General features: G+C 41.0%; 2 protein-coding genes across 2 annotated transcripts in view; one reads left to right on the top strand and one right to left on the bottom strand.

Annotated features, from left to right (window-relative positions):
- Positions 1-316: 316 nt before the first annotated feature.
- Positions 317-18,250, top strand: part of NUFIP2 (nuclear FMR1 interacting protein 2) — a 30,931-nt gene continuing 12,997 nt past the window's right edge. Inside the window, exons 1-2 of the mRNA XM_045773160.2 lie at positions 317-696; positions 5,834-7,558. Coding sequence (XP_045629116.1) covers positions 408-696; positions 5,834-7,558 — 2,014 coding nt within the window. The 5' untranslated portion in view covers positions 317-407. The remainder of the gene's footprint in view (positions 697-5,833; positions 7,559-18,250) is intronic.
- On the bottom strand, positions 1,013-2,869 carry LOC148107994 (uncharacterized). The gene is made up of 2 exons (XM_087854716.1): positions 2,825-2,869; positions 1,013-1,869 (listed from the first exon to the last, which is right to left on the bottom strand). The coding sequence occupies exons 1-2, from the start codon at positions 2,867-2,869 to the stop codon at positions 1,102-1,104; spliced, it is 813 nt and encodes a 270-aa protein (XP_087710842.1). The 3' UTR covers positions 1,013-1,101.

Here is an 18,250-nt window from a genome sequence, read left to right as displayed (position 1 = left end):
GTGGAATCGCCAGTGGAATCTGCTACACTCGACGTGAGTTTGCTTGCGGGTGAGGAGTGTAGAAAGTGCTGTTCGCAGACTGCGCGGTGAGGGAGAGAAAGCGACAGAAGAGAGAGCCATAGTGCTGACGTTGAACGCCCGGCCCTGTGAGGTTGCACAGGGTAAGTGGCGTTGGCCAGGAGGCAGTGGCGAAGGGGAAGGAAAGAGGATTTGGGCTAGGGGCGGGGCCTGCGGCGCAGCGTGGCTCCTGATTGCTGGAGCGCCGCTGCCAATCTCGCAGAATCGCTCGGTTAACCAGTGCGCTGGCTAGACGCGCTCAGATATACTGAGTGAGCGCTGAGAAGCAGTCTCAGATCCTGACGGTGCAGCAGCCCGGAGCCTCAGCCAGGGAGTCCCAGCCGCTTTCAATGGAGGAGAAGCCCGGCCAGCCACAGCCTCAGCACCATCACAGCCACCACCATCCGCACCATCACCCCCAGCAGCAGCAGCAGCAGCAGCAGCAGCCGCCGCACCACCACCACCATTATTATTTCTACAACCACAGCCACAACCACCATCACCACCACCATCACCAGCAGCCTCACCAATACCTGCAGCATGGAGCCGAGGGCAGCCCCAAGGCCCAGCCTAAGGCGCTGAAACATGAGCAGAAACACGCCCTCCAGCAGCACCAGGAAACGCCGAAGAAGAAAACAGGTCTGGGAGGGAGGACGAGTGGGGGAAGGGGAATGGGGGTGGGGGGTAGAGGAGATGGGGGTGGGGCTGGATGTGGAAAGCGCGGACGCGGTCGGAGTGGTGTGTGTGTGTGTGTCTGTGTTCTGCGGGTCTGGGGAAGCCCCCTTCCATTCTCCCAAAGCCCGGGCTGGGCCGCGGGGTTTGCAGCGCCCTCTCCTTCCCCTCAGCATGGGAGAGGCCCAACCAGGCCAGTGTGACCTTCCCGGCCCCCGCCCGGGCTGGAGGGAGACCCGGAGGGTCGGCCTTGGAAGTCTAGCCTCATTATTCCTTCCCCGTTTACCTTCCTGAGGCCCCGCAGGAACCTTAATTTGGCAGCCCTGAGTTGGGGTGAACATCACTCCCCCCCAAAAGCCTTCGGGGTGTATCTCAAGAAGGCCTAGCGAATCCCGACTCGGGTGGTGTCGCGAGACCCTTTTGCAGGCGGCGAGGCGAGGGTAGGTGGGCAGAGTTGAGGAAGTGTCCTCCCTCACCCGCCACCCCAAGCCCACCTGTGGCCTTGGGGTTCCCCGTCTGGGGGGGCGGCCGGGACCCCTCGTCTCTCGAGTCATTTCCACCTCTAGACGCCCCTTTTGGACACCGGACCCCGCAGTCTACCCTCGCGGCTCCTCCCGAGGCCGGCGCCCCGGGCCCGCTCCCCCCAGAGCCGGCGCGGCTGGAATGTTCTCTCCTCCTCGCGGGGCCGCTTCCTGTCCGCCATGTTGGAAGCCGATTCCTGTCACCGACTCTGGCCCACTGAGGAGCGGAGGGGGGAGGGTGTCGAGGGGGCTCGGCGCGGCGGAGCTGGGGGGCTCGGGATCCCCACCCGCGGCCGCCTTGCCCCCGGCACTGCGGGGGCGCCGTCGCCCCCGGCCCGTGGCCGCCCCTCCCCCCGTCGCCGGCCGGGTTGTGTAACCCGGTGGCGGCCGCGCGGCCCCGGGCGGGTCCCTGGGGTGAGGGGCGGGGGCGGTTGGGGTGGGGGAGGGAAGCGGCCACGAGGGGAGCGGCCTGCACCGGGCCCCGCGCGCCGGCGGCCGCGTTTCCCGCTCCCGGGTGCGGCGGGAGGCGCGGGCGGCCCGGGCGGGGAGCCGGCCTCGAAGTGGAGTCGGGAGCAGGAGGCCGCGGGCGGCGGCCGCGGCGCTCTTTGGGGCAAGAGGGCTGGGGGGGGGTACATTTTGGGTAGAGGCGGTGCCTGAAGGCCGGGTGGGGTACCCAGCGGGAACCAGGCTCCCCGGTCACGAGTTTCTCTGCCACAGGAACCTCGTCTCCTGCCAGGTTCGCTCACGACTCCGCCTCTCAGGCTTTCACTCGGGCCCTTTCCTTCTAGCAGCTCATTTTTACAAAAAAAGCTTGTTCTAGCTCCCTCAAGCCCCCCAGCATTTACCTTCTGGGCTTGGGTAGTGATTCCGAGGAGAGAGATTAGAAGAATAATTGGATGGGGGAGAGGGCGAGTTTTTTTTGACCCCTATTTCTTGTCCTTAAAGGAGAAACGAGGTGGCTCATCCATGAGGTTGGTTCACTACCATCTTGCCTCGGACGAGGCTTTTTTCACTGTTAAAAGGAAAGGTGTTTTCCTATTTTCGAATTGATGCCGATCCCCATACTCTTGGTTTGGACAAATGTTAAATTGAGGGTAAAAGTCGTTTTAGAAAACGTTTGAGAAGAAATGAACTTTTGTAACCAGGCAAATTTTTACAAATTAAAGGTTCTTTATAAATTGAAGAGAAATGAAGGGAATGGTAGGAAAATGGATGTTAAACCCAGCATATCAAATGTGATATAAGCAGTTACTGAGAGCTGGAGAAAAATTGCTGTTCTATTGAAGACTTAATGTAATTTGAAGACTGAAATTGCAATGCCAGATTTTCCACTTTTGGGGGGTGGGGACATCAGGTGTGCAGTAGAAATGAACATATAAATGTATTGAGTATTTAATCTTAACGGATTTGGAACAGGTCGAAAACTATTAGAAAATATACAACACTAAATGTTTTAACCTTAGGTCTTTTTCAACTTAGAAGAAAATCTTACTTTATTATGATTGCTTGGAATATGAAGGAGTGTTACTGTTCAGATTGGAAAATTTTATTTTGTTGGTCAGGTATTAACATACCCCTGCAGGAATCGTCTCTACATATGGAAGCAGCCCCTGAACCATTCAAGGTGGCATTCTTCAAATTGGGCTTACCAGGAAGAGAATAAAGAGGAGAAACTGGGCTTAGCAGTTTTGAGAGAATGTAAACAATTTGGGATGAACAATTTTCCATGTGTGGCGTGGTCACAGTACTGTTGTTTCGAAATGTATAATACTAATTTACTAAGAAAACTAAAAGCATTTTTGAAATATATCTGTAACATGTTGAAGTGGGCTTTTATGACCCATTACCCACAAACCTATAAAGAGGAACCTGTTTTCTTTTTCCAGAAGAGGGCGCAAGAGAGGGCCAAATGTGTTAGTAATTTCGGTTTCTAATCCAAAAGCTAGATTTATCAGGACTGAAGTTTTGCAGAGTCCATTTGAAGTAGGGTTAGGTGCTTTAGCGTGGCAAACCTGAGTAATAAAAGTGCAAAGAGTCCTTTGATTTCTCTCAGTAATTCTGTGGTGTTTGCATTTTTCTTAAATACCTAAGTTTTTAAAAGAAAATGTCTCTGGTCCACTTCGCATACCAACAAAGTTACCATAGAATTTTTTTTAAGACTTTATTTATTTGAGAGGGAAAGGGAGAGAGCACAACGGGGGTGGGGGGTGGCACTGAGGGAGAGGGAGAAGCAGTCTGCCCGAGAGACCAGGACCCTGAGATCATGACCTGAGCATAAGGTAGACGCTTAACCGACTGAGCCACCCACGTGCCCCTGGAAAAAACTTCAGTTAAATGAGAAATGGTTTTTGTTACTAAAACTTGGGAGTGGAAGTATAGTGGCTTTTGAGCTGTTATTAAATTGTTTGGTGATTCCTGATGCTGGAACCACTAAATACTAGTAATTTTAGGAAAAATTATTCTGGTTCACTTAGAAGTCTTGGCTTTGGTCCAAGTTAGTTTGGACATTGGAATTTTTTTTTTTCTTAAGACTGCTTGCTTACCTTTGAGAAAGTTGTGACTAATGAGCCCAAGAGTACAAACCTTTGTTTAGCTTGTTAGCATGTTTAAATGGTATATGTAGTTTTTAGTCTAGAGTTGTACACAGGTAAACTTGGATCTGTTAAAAACGTTGAGAACCTCTATTTAGGAACTTGCTGCTTTCCTAAGGAAAAAAAGAACCTTTCAGAAAACATCCTAGGCAGTGATCTCTTCTTGACTGGTAGTTTCATACTTAAGAATTTTTCCACCAAAAGTTTGATTTGATTGGCTATCCAAAAAAAACACAAAAAACTCAGAAGTCAAAAAAATGAGAATATAACTACAGAAGTTAAGAGCTTTAACAAAATAAATTTTTTATGGTACAAGTTTTGTGGCACTCAATCTTAGGAACAATTATAGTCTTGAGTTATGTTCTGAAAGTTAATACAGTAGAAGAAAATGCCTTTATTTGTTCATCCCAGGGTCCTTATCTTTTTCTCTGATACAGAATGAGTGCCTTAAAATTATAGTAAATCCTGTTGTGCATCTTCCCAGACTATGTTCTGTTCCACAGCAAATTCTTTTTAAAACAACGGTTCTCACACTTGTTAAAAAAAAAAAAAAAAAAAAAAAACTTAGATCCCTTATGCTTTTAAAATTCACAAAGAGATTTCACTGTTAGTTTTATCTATTGATCTTTACCATATTGGGAATTAAAACAGTTTCAGAACAAGAATATACAGCTCACAATTCTTTTAGCCAACTTCACAGGCTAAGGCCTACAAGAATGAAGGAAAGTGACAAAGGCAGATTATTTGGTATTCTTATTGGACACCCCTCCCCCAATTCCCTGAAAAGCTGCCTTAAATGAATGTGTGTATATCCTTCTATTATGTATCTGTTTCTAATTACTTCAGAATGTTTTTGGGAACATTTCATAGAACGGTGGATAACTAATATCACTATTTTACTGGTAAGGAAATGGGAAAAGCTGTCGTTATCCTAATTGAATAACATATAGTAATGAATTGTTTATGGCAGTTGAAGGTCTTAAACTTGAACAACATAATAACACTTTTTAAAATTAGATACCTTTCATTGTAGTTTTGTTAGTAAATAATACTGCGTCGCTTGTAGGCAGTATTACATAGTGATAGGAAACTGTGTTATAGGCAGACTGGAGTTCAGATTTCCAGTTCTCTGCTTTGTGACTTGCGCAGGTTAATTTCTCTGAGAGTCTACTTACCCAGATGTGAAATGAAGAAAATATATCTTAAAAGAGTTAGAAACATCGGTACATAGGTGTTTTGGTTTCATACATTAACAATATGATCTACTGTTTAGGAAATACCAAAATAAATTCAAGACCACTATAGAAAAAGTTCACGAGTATTAGATTTTTGTTCAGTAGAATGCAGTAGAAACTGCTTATGGTGACTACCAGCCACTTACGGTTTCATAGAAACGGATTTTTTTTTTTTTTGAGATTTTATTTATTTGAGAGAGAGCACGAGCAGGGGGGAGGGGGCAGAGAGTGAAGAAGAAGCAGACCCCCTGCTGAACAAGGAGCCTGATGATGTGGGGGCTCCATCCGAGGACCCTGAGATCGGGGCCTAAGTTAAGCCAGATGCTTAACTGACTGAGCCACCCAGGCGCCCCTAGAAAGGGATTCTTTAGTTTCCCTGTAATACATACAATTAATGTATCGACATAACTTGATTTTTGCCCAGAGGGTAGCTGCGCTCTTAATTGTAAAGGAAATTTTATAACAGCCTTGTGAGAACAATGGGGAAGTTGATTCTGTTAGATGAGAGGTATTATGGCATACTGCTTAAGAGATCTTGTTCTTTCTGACCTCAGACTTTGGTTTGAATCCCAGCTTGGTTCAGTCTCTTGCTTGGTAGACTTCGGATCAGTAATAAGGGGCTCAGAAACTGTTTTATCGTAGTTGTGAAATAATAACATAGTCAAGCTTATGCTCATAGCAGTGTCTTTAAATGTTAGGTACTATTGTAATTTATATATTTTGATTGTAAAAAAACCTTTTTTTCCCCCCTCTCTAGGCTATGGTGAACTAAATGGTAATGCTGGAGAACGAGAAATATCTCTAAAGAGCCTGGGTTCTGATGAAACTACCAACCCTATTTCCAGGGTCCTCAATGGCAACCAACAAATTGTAGACACTAATCTGAAGCAGACTGTAAAGGCCAGCACCTTTGGGAAAGCAGGAATTAAAACCAGGAATTTCATTCAGAAAAACAGTATGGACAAAAAGAATGGGAAATCTTATGAAAATAAATCTGGAGAGAACCAGTCTGTAGACAAGACCGATACGGTAGCCATTCCAAATGGTGTTGTAACAAATAATTCTGGCTATATTACTAATGGTTATATGGGCAAAGGAGCAGATAATGATGGTAGTGGATCTGAGAGTGGATATACCACTCCTAAAAAAAGGAAAGCTAGGCGCAATAGTGCCAAGGGTTGTGAAAACCTTAATTTAGTTCAGGACAAAATAATGCAACAAGAGACCAGTGTCCCAACCTTAAAACAGGGACTTGAAACTTTCAAGCCTGACTACAGTGAACAAAAGGGAAATCGAGTAGATGGTTCGAAGCCCATTTGGAAGTACGAAACTGGGCCTGGAGGAACAAATCGAGGAAAACCTGCTGTGGGTGATACGCTGCGGAAAAGCTCTGATATTAAACCTGGTGTGAGCAGCAAAAAGTTTGATGATCGGCCCAAAGGAAAGCATGCTTCTGCTGTTACCTCCAAAGAGGACTCGTGGACCCTATTTAAACCACCCCCAGTTTTTCCAGTGGACAATAGCAGTGCTAAAATAGTTCCTAAAATAAGTTATGCAAGCAAAGTTAAGGAAAACCTCAACAAAACTGTACAGAATTCTTCTGTGTCGCCATCTTCATCTTCATCCTCTTCGTCATCTACTGGGGAAACTCAGACCCAATCTTCAAGTCGGTTATCCCAGGTCCCTATGTCAGCGCTGAAATCTGTTACTTCGGCCAACTTTTCTAATGGGCCTGTTCTAGCAGGGACTGATGCAAGTGTGTATTCTCCAGGGGGTCAGCCACTGCTAACTACTGCTGCTAATACTCTAACACCCATCTCTTCTGGGACTGATTCAGTTCTCCAGGACATGAGTCTGACTTCAGCAGCTGTTGAACAAATTAAATCTAGCCTTTTTATCTATCCTTCAAATATGCAAACTGTGCTGTTGAGCACAGCACAAGTGGATCTACCCTCTCAGACAGATCAGCAAAACCTGGGGGATATCTTCCAGAATCAGTGGGGTTTATCATTTATAAATGAGCCCAGTGCTGGCCCTGAGACTGTTATTGGGAAGTCATCAGATCATAAAGTGATGGAGGTGACATTTCAAGGGGAATATCCTGCCACTTTGGTTTCACAGGGTGCTGAAATAATCCCCTCAGGAACTGAGCATCCTGTGTTTCCCAAGGCTTATGAGCTGGAAAAACGGACTAGTCCTCAAGTTCTGGGTAGCATTCTAAAATCTGGGACTACTAGTGAGAGTGGAGCCTTATCCTTGGAACCCAGTCATATAGGTGACCTGCAAAAAGCAGACACCAGTAGTCAAGGTGCTTTAGTGTTTCTCTCAAAGGACTACGAGATAGAAAATCAAAATCCTCTGGCGTCTCCTACGAACACTTTGTTAGGCTCCGCCAAAGAACAGAGATACCAGAGAGGCCTAGAAAGAAATGATAGCTGGGGTTCTTTTGACCTGAGGGCTGCTATTGTATATCACACTAAAGGTAACTCATTTGTTCTTATATAAAGATTCTTATTGGTCGATTAAACATACATTTATTAGGTGGTGTATTAAGGGTGAATTTTGGAAATTACTTTGAGATTCTCAAGAATTTGGGAACTAAGTTGAGAATAACAGTGAATAAGCAGCTGATAAACTAATTCAGGGTCTTTGGAAATAGTACTATTTAGAAGGAATGTTCACTTTTTCAACATAAAAGCATTTTTTAAAAAAAAATATGTATAAGTATATTTGACTTCCTGCACTTTGTGAAGAGAGTGAAGAGGGGTGAGGTTGTGCCTAAAGGGATGACATTATATTTTCTCTTGCGTTCTTTTTAAAATTTTTCTTTGAACAGATGTTCCCTCGCCTTTGCTTTTTATATCATATGCTTCCTTATTAGTGAGCTCACTTGATAGTTCTAATTTGTGTAAAATGAGTAGGAGCAGTGTTTTTGAGGAGGAGTCCAAAAAGATGGAGTGTCAAACTATTTTTTCTCTTATACGAAGGAATAATGGGTGCTGAATGGTAACTGGAAAATAATTTCAATAACGGCAACAGCAAGCCCAATTAGCATCATAGGAGCCAGGCTCTTAGAGTCTGTACTTTTCATAGCCCCAAAGCCTATGGAGGAATACAATATCTTTCAAGTTCCATTCTCATAACCTTTTTAGAATATGGTTTATTTGTGTCTTTTTTTTTTTTCTTTCAGAGAAAGCAAGTGTGGGGAGGGGCAGAGGGAGAGGGAGAGGGAGAGGGAGACAAGCAGACTCCCTGCTGAGTGGAGAGTCCACTACAGGGCTTAGTCCCAGGACCCTGAGATCATGACCTGAGCCGAAATCCAAAGTCGGATACTTAACCGACTGAGCCACCCAGGTGCCCCTCTTTGTGTCTTAAAGAAAAATTTGCTGTATATGGTAACTTACTTAAATCACTACAGCAAATAAAATGAGGCTTAGTGAATGATGTTTACAACCTTGGTGCTTTTGAGAAGAGTGGTTTTCAGTCTTCCATATTCCCCTCCTCCCCTAGCAGAAATCTATGCCTCATGCATGCATACACCTAAGTAAGATATGCTGTACATTCCCATTTTTAACATTGGCTCGTTTAGGCAGTGACTTGGAACTGCAGGAAAGGGGCAGCATATCATATAGTGGGGATGAGGTAATTCCCATATTCTCCCTAGAAGAATCGCTGCTTCAGAGATGAATAACAAAGCTATTTATGTGACTTTTAAGCAAATTGCTTCCTCTGCATACCTTTCCTTATCTGCAAACTGGAAGACATTAGTAAAATGAACAGATGTCCTTTTTCTATTTTTCTTCCTTTAAGAAATGGGAGCAAGTAGTAGTATTGCCTTATGGGAGTTTAGGAGTAGTAATCCTAGCAGATAAAATTACCTGTCTTCTCTTTTTTCTCCAGCACTGCTGTTTGGAAGTAAATGAATTAACCAGGAAGTGGATGTTTTTAGGAAAGTTAGGGCAAAAATTTTGCTTAGTTTCTTAAGACTTGTGGTTAATTACAAGTTAAATTCTGTGCTTTTGGTGGTATTTTCTGTGCCATCTGCCCTCCAGAGACATTTATTGGGAAAATCTTTACTGAGTATTTTGTATTGGTGGTCGTTGTGTGAACCTGAGAGGCTATCTCGTTATGTTCTTCCACAACCTGGCGAAAAAGTCTGGGACAGGTTGTTCCATTAAGTGGTTGTTGTTTGGTGGTTTTATATAGATTTTTATTATGGAGAATTGTAAGCCTTTTTAAATGGGAGTGTTAACTCCTGTTTATTTCTAGGTATTCTATATGCATTTTTCCTACGTGTAGGCTAAGTAGATATGAAGTCAGCGGTATTTAGATGAGCCAAATACCCTTACATGGATGCAGTAATATTTAATTTTGCTGATATTACCAAATGATTTGCGTTAGTAAAGTGCATCAATTTGAGTTTTGTAGTTAGATATTATTGAGATTAAATTGGTATTGATTGTTTTCCTCCCCTCCCCTGCAACAATGGATAACATTCAGTTCAGTTAGTTCCAAAGTGGCAGGTTCTTTGAATTACTGCCAAATGTGGATTGGTTTGTTAGGTCACTAATATCTCTTTTCTTTGAACTTGTTTTGAATTACAACCTTTTGAAGATCTGAAGATCTTATAAGTGAAGGCTGGCTTTTTTTTTTTTTTTTTTACGTTGTCTTAAACTCTAAAAGAGGTAATAATCACAGTTGGGCTTGTTCTTTAAAAGAGCACCTGTATTTTCTTGGTTCTTTAGTGTAGTCTTCTCTTTAAACATTCAAAGGCAATCACTTACTGAGTTAAAGTTAGGCTCAGGAATAGAAGTTCTTATACATACCTCCTAACTTCAAAAATAAGCTCTTCAACAACTTTATTTGGAAATAGTAGGTAAGAGGGTGCTTAGTGTCAGTTCAGTAGGAATGGTGCATTTTTTAGATTAAACATTAATTACTTACAGCCTTAGAAGTACTGCAGATTTTTTAAAAATCTGAATGTTCAGTACATTTGAGGATACGAAATAAAGATACAGTGAGGCATAAAAAGGATTGGTGGGAATTCTAGTTCTTGGGATTTTTCTTTCAGCTTGTGATACATACTATGTTATTAACTTTTCTTAAGAAGCAGGAGGGTTAATCTTCATATTATCTGGGGGGATATTGTATCATTACATAGCAGTATTAATATTTATGGTGAGACATAGGTCCTATTTTCTATTTTTCTCAAGTGGCTATTAAGGGTAGAACTTTAAAGTGATATGTTTTTAAATTGACTATGAAAAAATTGGAAAAGTGGAACCTGTAATGAACCCCAGTGTACCATCGTCCAGCCTGAACATTTAAAAAGCACAGTCATTCTTGTTTAACCTATCTGCCTTCAGGCTTTCTTTGCTAGGAGTGTCAAGAGCAAATTGCAGGTATCCTAACATTTTGCTAGATGATACTTGTGTTATGTTAGAGTGATAGCTTTTAATGCACATACGCAGGACATATAACTGTTGCCTCCTTTAAAGCATTTACTTTTCAGAGGCTTGTAGCACTGGACCCTAACTTTTTGTGGTGAATCTTTGATTTTGAAATGGTCATTTGAAGTCATTTGATTCAAAAAAGTCATTTGAAGCCAAATCTGTTGAAATTAGGTTGGTGTGAGTTGTGTGTTTGGTCAGTGTTCATTTAAACTAGGTTGATTTATCTTGCCTAATACTGCACTGAAGGTTATCAAGCATTCAAAATGCTGATATTTTGGAGTACTCATGAAAAAATAATTTGATAAGGTAAATTTTACCCAGCATGTAGAGATGCAAGGGGAGATGAACAAGTAAGGTGTAGTTGTTGATGGTTGAAGTGAGTCAACATGACGGTTATCTAGTATAAAATATCCTCGAGGGAACACTAGTCTGCAGTATGAAGCTTTAAGAATTTGTTTCTCTTACTTCCATAGGTTATTGGCATAAATGCTTTGATTCACTAGATCTGGGCTACACCCTGGAATTAAAAATGTATTTTAACTCACTAGGTGGTTCTCATTGCCAGCTATGGTTGGGAACTCTTTAAGTCTAGAGAGCGTTCTTCAGTTTAATCCTTTTTTCTTTTCTCTGTCACAGTTGTGTAGTAATATATATGTGTGTGTGTGTGTGTGTGTGTTTTCCTTTCCCTTATGATGTACTTACAGGCAGAGCACTTAGCTTAGTTATGGAAGACTTATTTTGAAAGGGTGAGTCTTTTTCTTTGAAGAGCTTACGTAGAGGCGAAAATAATATACAAGTTTTATCAGGCAAGATTTTAAGTGTCATACAGATATAAATAACTAGAAGACTTTAGTGGAAGGAGAATTTTTAATGGAGTAAAGGTGGGAGGAGTAAATGCAGGTTATGTTTTCATGGAGGCAGCAGCATTTGAACTGAGTTTTGATGGATGGGGAAGATTTTTTGACTTACGGAAATGCAGAGAAGAGGAAGATAAAGAAGAGTTAAGTTGGAGAATCCTGAGTAAATGTAAATATTGAAAGGGTTCTGCTTTGGATGTGGTGAGGGGACGTAAAAGAGAAGGAAGGTAAGTGCTGCCAGATCCATCAGATCAGTCTGGAGGTAGGTGGGGAGCCACTAAATATCAGGGAGGTGGGCTGGTGGAATGGAAGTGACTTAAACTGCACAGAAGACGGGGGTGAATACTGACGTATTCTTAATTCCTGTGTACCTGAGAAAAACCATTTGTCGTTTTTAAGCCTGGGCTTCTAAACGTATAAAATAGCATATCAGCATGTGTTTCTTGTGCTGAAGTGCTTTAAAAACGGAGTTGTTAATTGACTTGCATTCAGGTGGATTAGTATGGCACCAATTTGTAAGGTAGGTTGGAAGCCATTTCTCTGATGAACTCTTGGAATAGTCTAGGCAGAGGGTTAACAAGATTTCCCTTTTGTATTTGCAGTCATATGAATGTATTATTTATCTGAAAATATTTTTATTTATTTTTTTTTTTTAAGATTTTATTTATTTATTCGACAGATAGAGACAACCAGTGAGAGAGGGAACACAAGCAGGGGGAGTGGGAGAGGAAGAAGCAGGCCCATAGGGGAAGAGCCTGATGTGGGGCTCGATCCCATAACGCTGGGATCACGCCCTGAGCCGAAGGCAGACGCTTAACCACTGTGCCACCCAGGCGCCCCTGAAAATATTTTTAAAAAGCATTTTAGGTTTGGGAATGAGGAAGCTGATCTACAGGGTACGAGGAGGCAGGAGGCAAGTTATAGTTAATCCATCAAAGGGAAGGGGGGGACCATGTATACAGTTCAGACTTTTGTTTACAGAAGGATCTGAGTACTAAATTTTCTCCTTTTAACAGAACGCTGAAAAAGTATTTTCACCTGTACTGCATTTTATTATTCTCCGTGATTGCTTATGGCATCACAGCTGTCTTTCTCATAATCTTATTAACATTTATTAACATAGCAGGTCCCTACAGATTTGACTTTGGTTTCAGCCCTAGTTGAATTTCCTAGATTGGTGAAGGATCCGTTAGTCCCCCTCTATAATATGGGACATACAGGAATATTTGTAACAAGTAATTTAATGTGGTTGTGAGATCCTTTTTTTCCCCAGTGACTTACCATTTGAGCATGGATGCTTGATTTTTCATTAAGTCTACTTTATGAGTGCAATAGTAATGAATTTACTTTGGTATTAGTCTGAAAGGTAACTTGTAAGGAATTTATAGAAGGTAAAATTTCACCTGCAGATTTTATTAGCTTACCTCCTGAAGGTAAGGGAAGAACCACCCATGCTATAAAAGCAGAAATGGTCTATTGCTATCTTAGTAGTAGCACTTCCGTTCCAAGCAACTTGAATTTGATATTTTACCTTAAAAGTAAACTGGATTAGAATAAGCATAGAAGTAGAAATGAACCAAAAACAAAACCTTAAGCTCCAAGTTTCTAATGTATGTATTTAGAGGTGGTCCAGACAGTTCTATTTAGTCTGGTTTGGTGTAGCTCCAAATCAGGAATATAAGATTGGAATTGATGCAATGAAGAGTTTTTAGGTATTCCTGAAAAGGTAATGACTTCTAACGACTTTAGTAAAATTTACTTGAAAATAAGCTGTTATCAGAGTGCCTGGCTGGCTCAGTCAGTAGAGCATGCAACTCTCAGCCAGTCTAGGGCTTGTGAGTTTGAGCCCCACATTGGGGGCAGAGGTTACTTAAACATTTTCCCCCCCAAGATTTTATTTTTAAGTAATCTCTTCCCCCAACATGCGGCTGGAACTCAAACCCCAGACCAAGAGTCGCATTCTCCACTGATTGAGCCAGGCAGATGTCCCTAACATTTTTTGAAAAAAAGAAAATAAGTTGTTAATTCTCTGGTATAGTCAAAATGGAAATGAAAAGGGTGGGGAGAAGATTCTGAGTCATCTTTGCAAAGGAATAGGGGGGTTCTGTGAATTGGTTGGGGAAGGAAATCAGAATAGCAAAACATGGTGATGAGATAGCCAGTAATGGCCTGATAAGGGATTGGAAGGCAAGATCAGTGGTAAATTGATCTGGGGGTTCTCAATTGTGGTAGTCCCCTTGTTTGGCCTTATATTTGATTTATTTCCTTTTTTGGTGGGGAGACATGCTTTTTATTTATTTTTGTTATTTAGACTTCTTAAAAACTTACTTAGAGTGCATGCATAGGGGCGAAAGGAAAGGGAGACAGAATCTCAAGGAGACTCCCCCAGCACAGAGCTGGATGTAGGGCTCAAGCCCATGTGAGGTCATGACCTGAGCCAGAACCAAGGTTGGATGCCCAACTGACTGGGCCACCCAGCTGCCCTGAGACATGTGCTTTTTAAAATGTTTAAATGTTTTCAAAGGATTTTTTAAGATACTAATATTTTTTTTGAGAGACAGACAGATTGTGTGGGCGGGGACGGTGGGGAAGGGCAGAGAGAGAGAGAATCTTAAGCAGGCTCCTCAGCACAGCCCAGTGTGGGGCTTGATCTCATGACCCTGAGATCATGACCTGAGCCAAAATCAAGATGCAGATGCTGAACCAGCAGCCACCCAGGTGCCCCTTAAATGTTACGTTAAACTGGGACAATACTGTCATTCAATTTTAAAAGTTAAAAAAAAAAGTTAAGCCTCAAGTTGGGTTTAACCGTCTTAGCTACTATTAGTCTTTTTCTTTGAAGAATTAAATGCTGAAATTTTGGTTGGATCGTATGCAGTTGCTGTTTTTGTAGGTCAGAAAAGGTTGCATATCAGTTTCAAACGGGCCTAATACTACTTTGTTATAGTATTACTTTCTGACTGATTTATGAGTAGTGTTTGTTCAAATGTTTACATAAATTGCACTAAGCTCTGTGTGAAGCAGTTGTGATAAGTAGATGAAAAGAGAGGATTCATGTCTTTAAGGAGTTCAGTGTAGTAGGGAAGCATACATGGAAAAGAAGTACATGACTAGTGTGACTGCTCTTTAGAAAAATATATAAAATGTGTTTGGAACATAGAGAAACCCCTAAGGGGGAATGGGAGAGTCAGGGAAGGCTAGTCAGTATTCAAAAGAGAAGTGGAAATTGGCTTATTTATTGTACAAGGAAAGTCATAATTATTTTAGGTGGAGGAAATGGAATAGTATTTGAACATGCTGGTCATTCATAGTGATTCAAGGAAGGTGAGTGGTGCAAGTTAAAAAATCTTTTAATTTAGTCATCCAGTTTACTTATTGATGTACAGCTGTTTCAGATGCTAGAAATTTTATACAAGACAAACCGATCTAGTCTCCCTGTAGGCAGTGGGAATCCATTGAAATGTTTTGGTCCCTTTCAGGTTTATATTTTTAGAGGAAGAGAATGATAGTCATGGTGTAGAAGATAGAAAGTGAGACTTGATTAAGGGCAAGAGAGGCCTGTTAAAAGATTACACTGCAGAAATATTCATAAGGTACCACTGCTTGAACCAGGCGGTGACATTTGGCTGGAGAAAAAGAGGGTGACTAGAAAGTTAAAAGTGTCTTAACTTTGAATAAAAATTGCAGTAGTTGAACACTCCCTTCCTAAATTCTCTAATTTGCATTTCCTTAACTCTATCTACTTTCCTACTTTTTACATCTTCAGCATAACCTTCCTGGTATCATTCTCTTTTTCTCAAATGTTGGTGTTCTTTCAGTCTCCTTTTCATGCTACTCAAACTCTGAGTAATCTCATCCAATTCTGTCGCTGTGTATTAAAGCTCAAAACTTCAACTGCTTTTACTCTGAGTTCAGACCACATATATTCAACATAACCACTCTAATTCTTTATATATAAAACTAAATTCATTTTTTTCCAAACCCTGATTATTAGGTTATATGGATCTTGTCTCTAACATACCCATTTTTTCCTTTCTATCTCTAACACAACCGTCCTAATTTCACTTTTGCAGTAACATTTACTGGGCTCTTTCTCTGTACAGTAGTCCCACCTTATCCGTGGTTTTGCTTTCCGCGGTTTCAGTTGCCCGCGGTCAGCTGCGGTCTGGAAGCAGATGATCCTTCTGAATCGTCAGAAGGTCAGTAGTAGCCTAATGCTACATCACAATGCCTATTGTCATTCATCTCACTTCATCTCATCATGTAGGCATTTTTTCATCTCACATCATCACAAGAAGAATGGTAAGTAAGTACAGTAAGATACTTGAGAGAGACCACACTCATATAACCTTTTTTGTACAGTGTGTTGTTATAATGGTTCTTTTTTATTGTTAACCTCTTACTGTGCCTAATTCATAAATTAAACTTTATCATAGGCATATATGTATAGAAAAAAACATAGTATATGTAGGGTTTGGTACTATTTGCAATTTTAGGCATCCCCTGGGGGGGGGTGTCTTGGAACTTATCTCCTGCAGATAAGGGGGACTACTGTATTATCTCTTCATCCGTATTCTTCAGTTACCTCAGTTATTACTAATATTTAGAACAATAATCTCATATTTTCAGTGACTTCCTTTCCCTAGATGATTTAAATAGTAAACTTCCCTTTGTATGTGCCTTTGTGCTATCCCATGAGTAGCAAAGTAGCATTTATCTTTGTGTGAATCTTTCCTTCTTAGTGACTTTTAGCTCTGTTCCCTGAATAGTGTTGTTGTCTGAATCTTTTTGTCTTAGTGACATCCAGCCTTATTAAATAATTGTGACCACCAAAGCATAGGTTAGTAAACTTTTTATATGAATGACCAGATAGTAAATATTTTAGGCTTTGTGAGCCATGGGGTCGGTCTCCTTGCAATTCTAGTTACATGGTTCTGCCTTGTACGCAAAAACAGCCATGGGTAATATATAAAATGGGTGTGGCTCTGTTCCAAGAAAACTTGATTTGCAGAAACAGGCAGTGGGTAGAAATCAGTTTGCTGACCCCTGCTTTAGCATACCTTGTACTTTACTATCACCAAGCTTTGTTCATGCTGGTGCTTCTATCTAGAAAAGCTGTCTCTTCTGCTGAGCTTACAGAGGCACAGCCTTTCTGGTTTCACATCTATATCTCTAGCCCCTAAATAGTACATTTTAATCCACTTGGAATTTAGAACTTGGAGTTTATTGGACATCTACAGGGAGCATTGTGGTAGGGAGCTATGTAGGAAGTAGAAGTAGTCTGCTTTAGAAAATTGAATGTAAAATTGTCTTTACTGATGAGGCATAACTAAATATTTGAAAAATTTTATATAGTAAAATTTAACATTTGCATGGTGGCAGTCTAAATAGCAGAATTTTAACAAAATTGCCTACTTTGGTATATTTTAAAAGCAGAAACCTTCACTTATGTTAGTAAATTTGGTCCTGTGGCCATTTCTCAATAACTATTTGCATAATTGGGTGCTGGGCTCAAACTTTAAAAAGAACTGGGAAGTAAAAGACCTCGTAGTGGGGGGGCAAGGGCAGTATTAAAAGTAGAAAGATTAATTGCTGTGTTATGATTTTGTATAGTTGAATGTGCCTTATTTTGTTCAGCTTCTGTTGTGGGGTAGTTAAAACAGTTACACAAAGTAACTTGTTTTATATTTAGAATCTGCATGGAGGCTTCTGTAACTTAGAAGAGGGCAAAAATACAATTTTCTCCTTTCCTAGATATTACTAGCTTCTTGTTAGTCTTAGTATGGTTGTTTAAGCATAGCATGTAATCATGCAGACAATATTTGATTTATTTCCTCTTCTTTCTCATCTTCAGTTAAGTTTCATGGACTTGAAATTCTAATCAAGGACATCAAGTTGCTACTAGTTACAGAAGTATTTAGTATTAAATAACTGGAAGGGGAATTGCATTCATTTCTCAGTTCAGCACTTCAGATAATGTTGATTTATTTGTTGGTTTGAAGCTAGGTTGGCTCATGACTAATTTTTTTTAGCTAGGTCACACATCCCTTTCTTCTCAAAAAGCATGATCAAATTCACTACCCCTTATTTAATTGTAATAAGACTTTCTTATCAGAAATCATTTAAAATCTGTGTTTAAAACCTAAAGCTGAATGTTCTGGATTAAGCTAAAGGAAATGTCTTCAATCCATTAAAGACCTTGGGTGGTTGCAAATAGTTATTTTTGTCTTTAAAATTTACATGTTTGCCTTTAAAGTACTTTAGTTTTTATGGACTCCTGAGTGTAGTTCCCCCTGCCCGGTCTTCCCCACCAAGAAAGGGTGGAGGGGAAGAGGCAGATTGAGGTTGGTGGTAGGGAAGAGAAAAAGAAATGTTAGAGGATAGGGGGTCAAAATGAAAAGTTTGTGTTTTTCTCAACATACAGCCAAGTACACATTTATCTTTACATTAAATAGACTTAATAATGAGCACCAAGTAATCAGTACATACAGAACTCAGGAATTTATTTGTTGCAAAATGTGAGATTTCTTTACTTTCACTAAAAGAAAAAATTTTTGTGTTGGATTAATGTTTTTGAAGTCAGGTCAACCAAGAAAGGCTTATGTTTGGACTTCTTAAAATAAGCCATTCTGAAATACAGAAATGTGCAGGATAATGGCTCTAATGACTATTTCAGCTATTTCTAATTGTCCGAAACTAATAGAAGTAGAAATTAGAGGGATAGCTATGAGTGCCATGACTGGAATAACCTTCCTGATATATCTTCTTTTTTCCAGATTAGATTGATCACAATTCTCTCCCCTTCTTAGACCTGGGAGATGGGGATTTTCCTGCCAGTCTTTGGATGGCTCTCTGTCCAGTGAT

Source organism: Ursus americanus, chromosome 23 (assembly GCF_024610735.1).
Source record: "Ursus americanus isolate L20-20 chromosome 23, mUrsAme1.1.p, whole genome shotgun sequence".
NCBI lineage: Eukaryota > Metazoa > Chordata > Mammalia > Carnivora > Ursidae > Ursus > Ursus americanus.
Note: the sequence above shows the minus strand (reverse complement) of the source record. Positions and strands in the feature narration are given on the sequence as shown.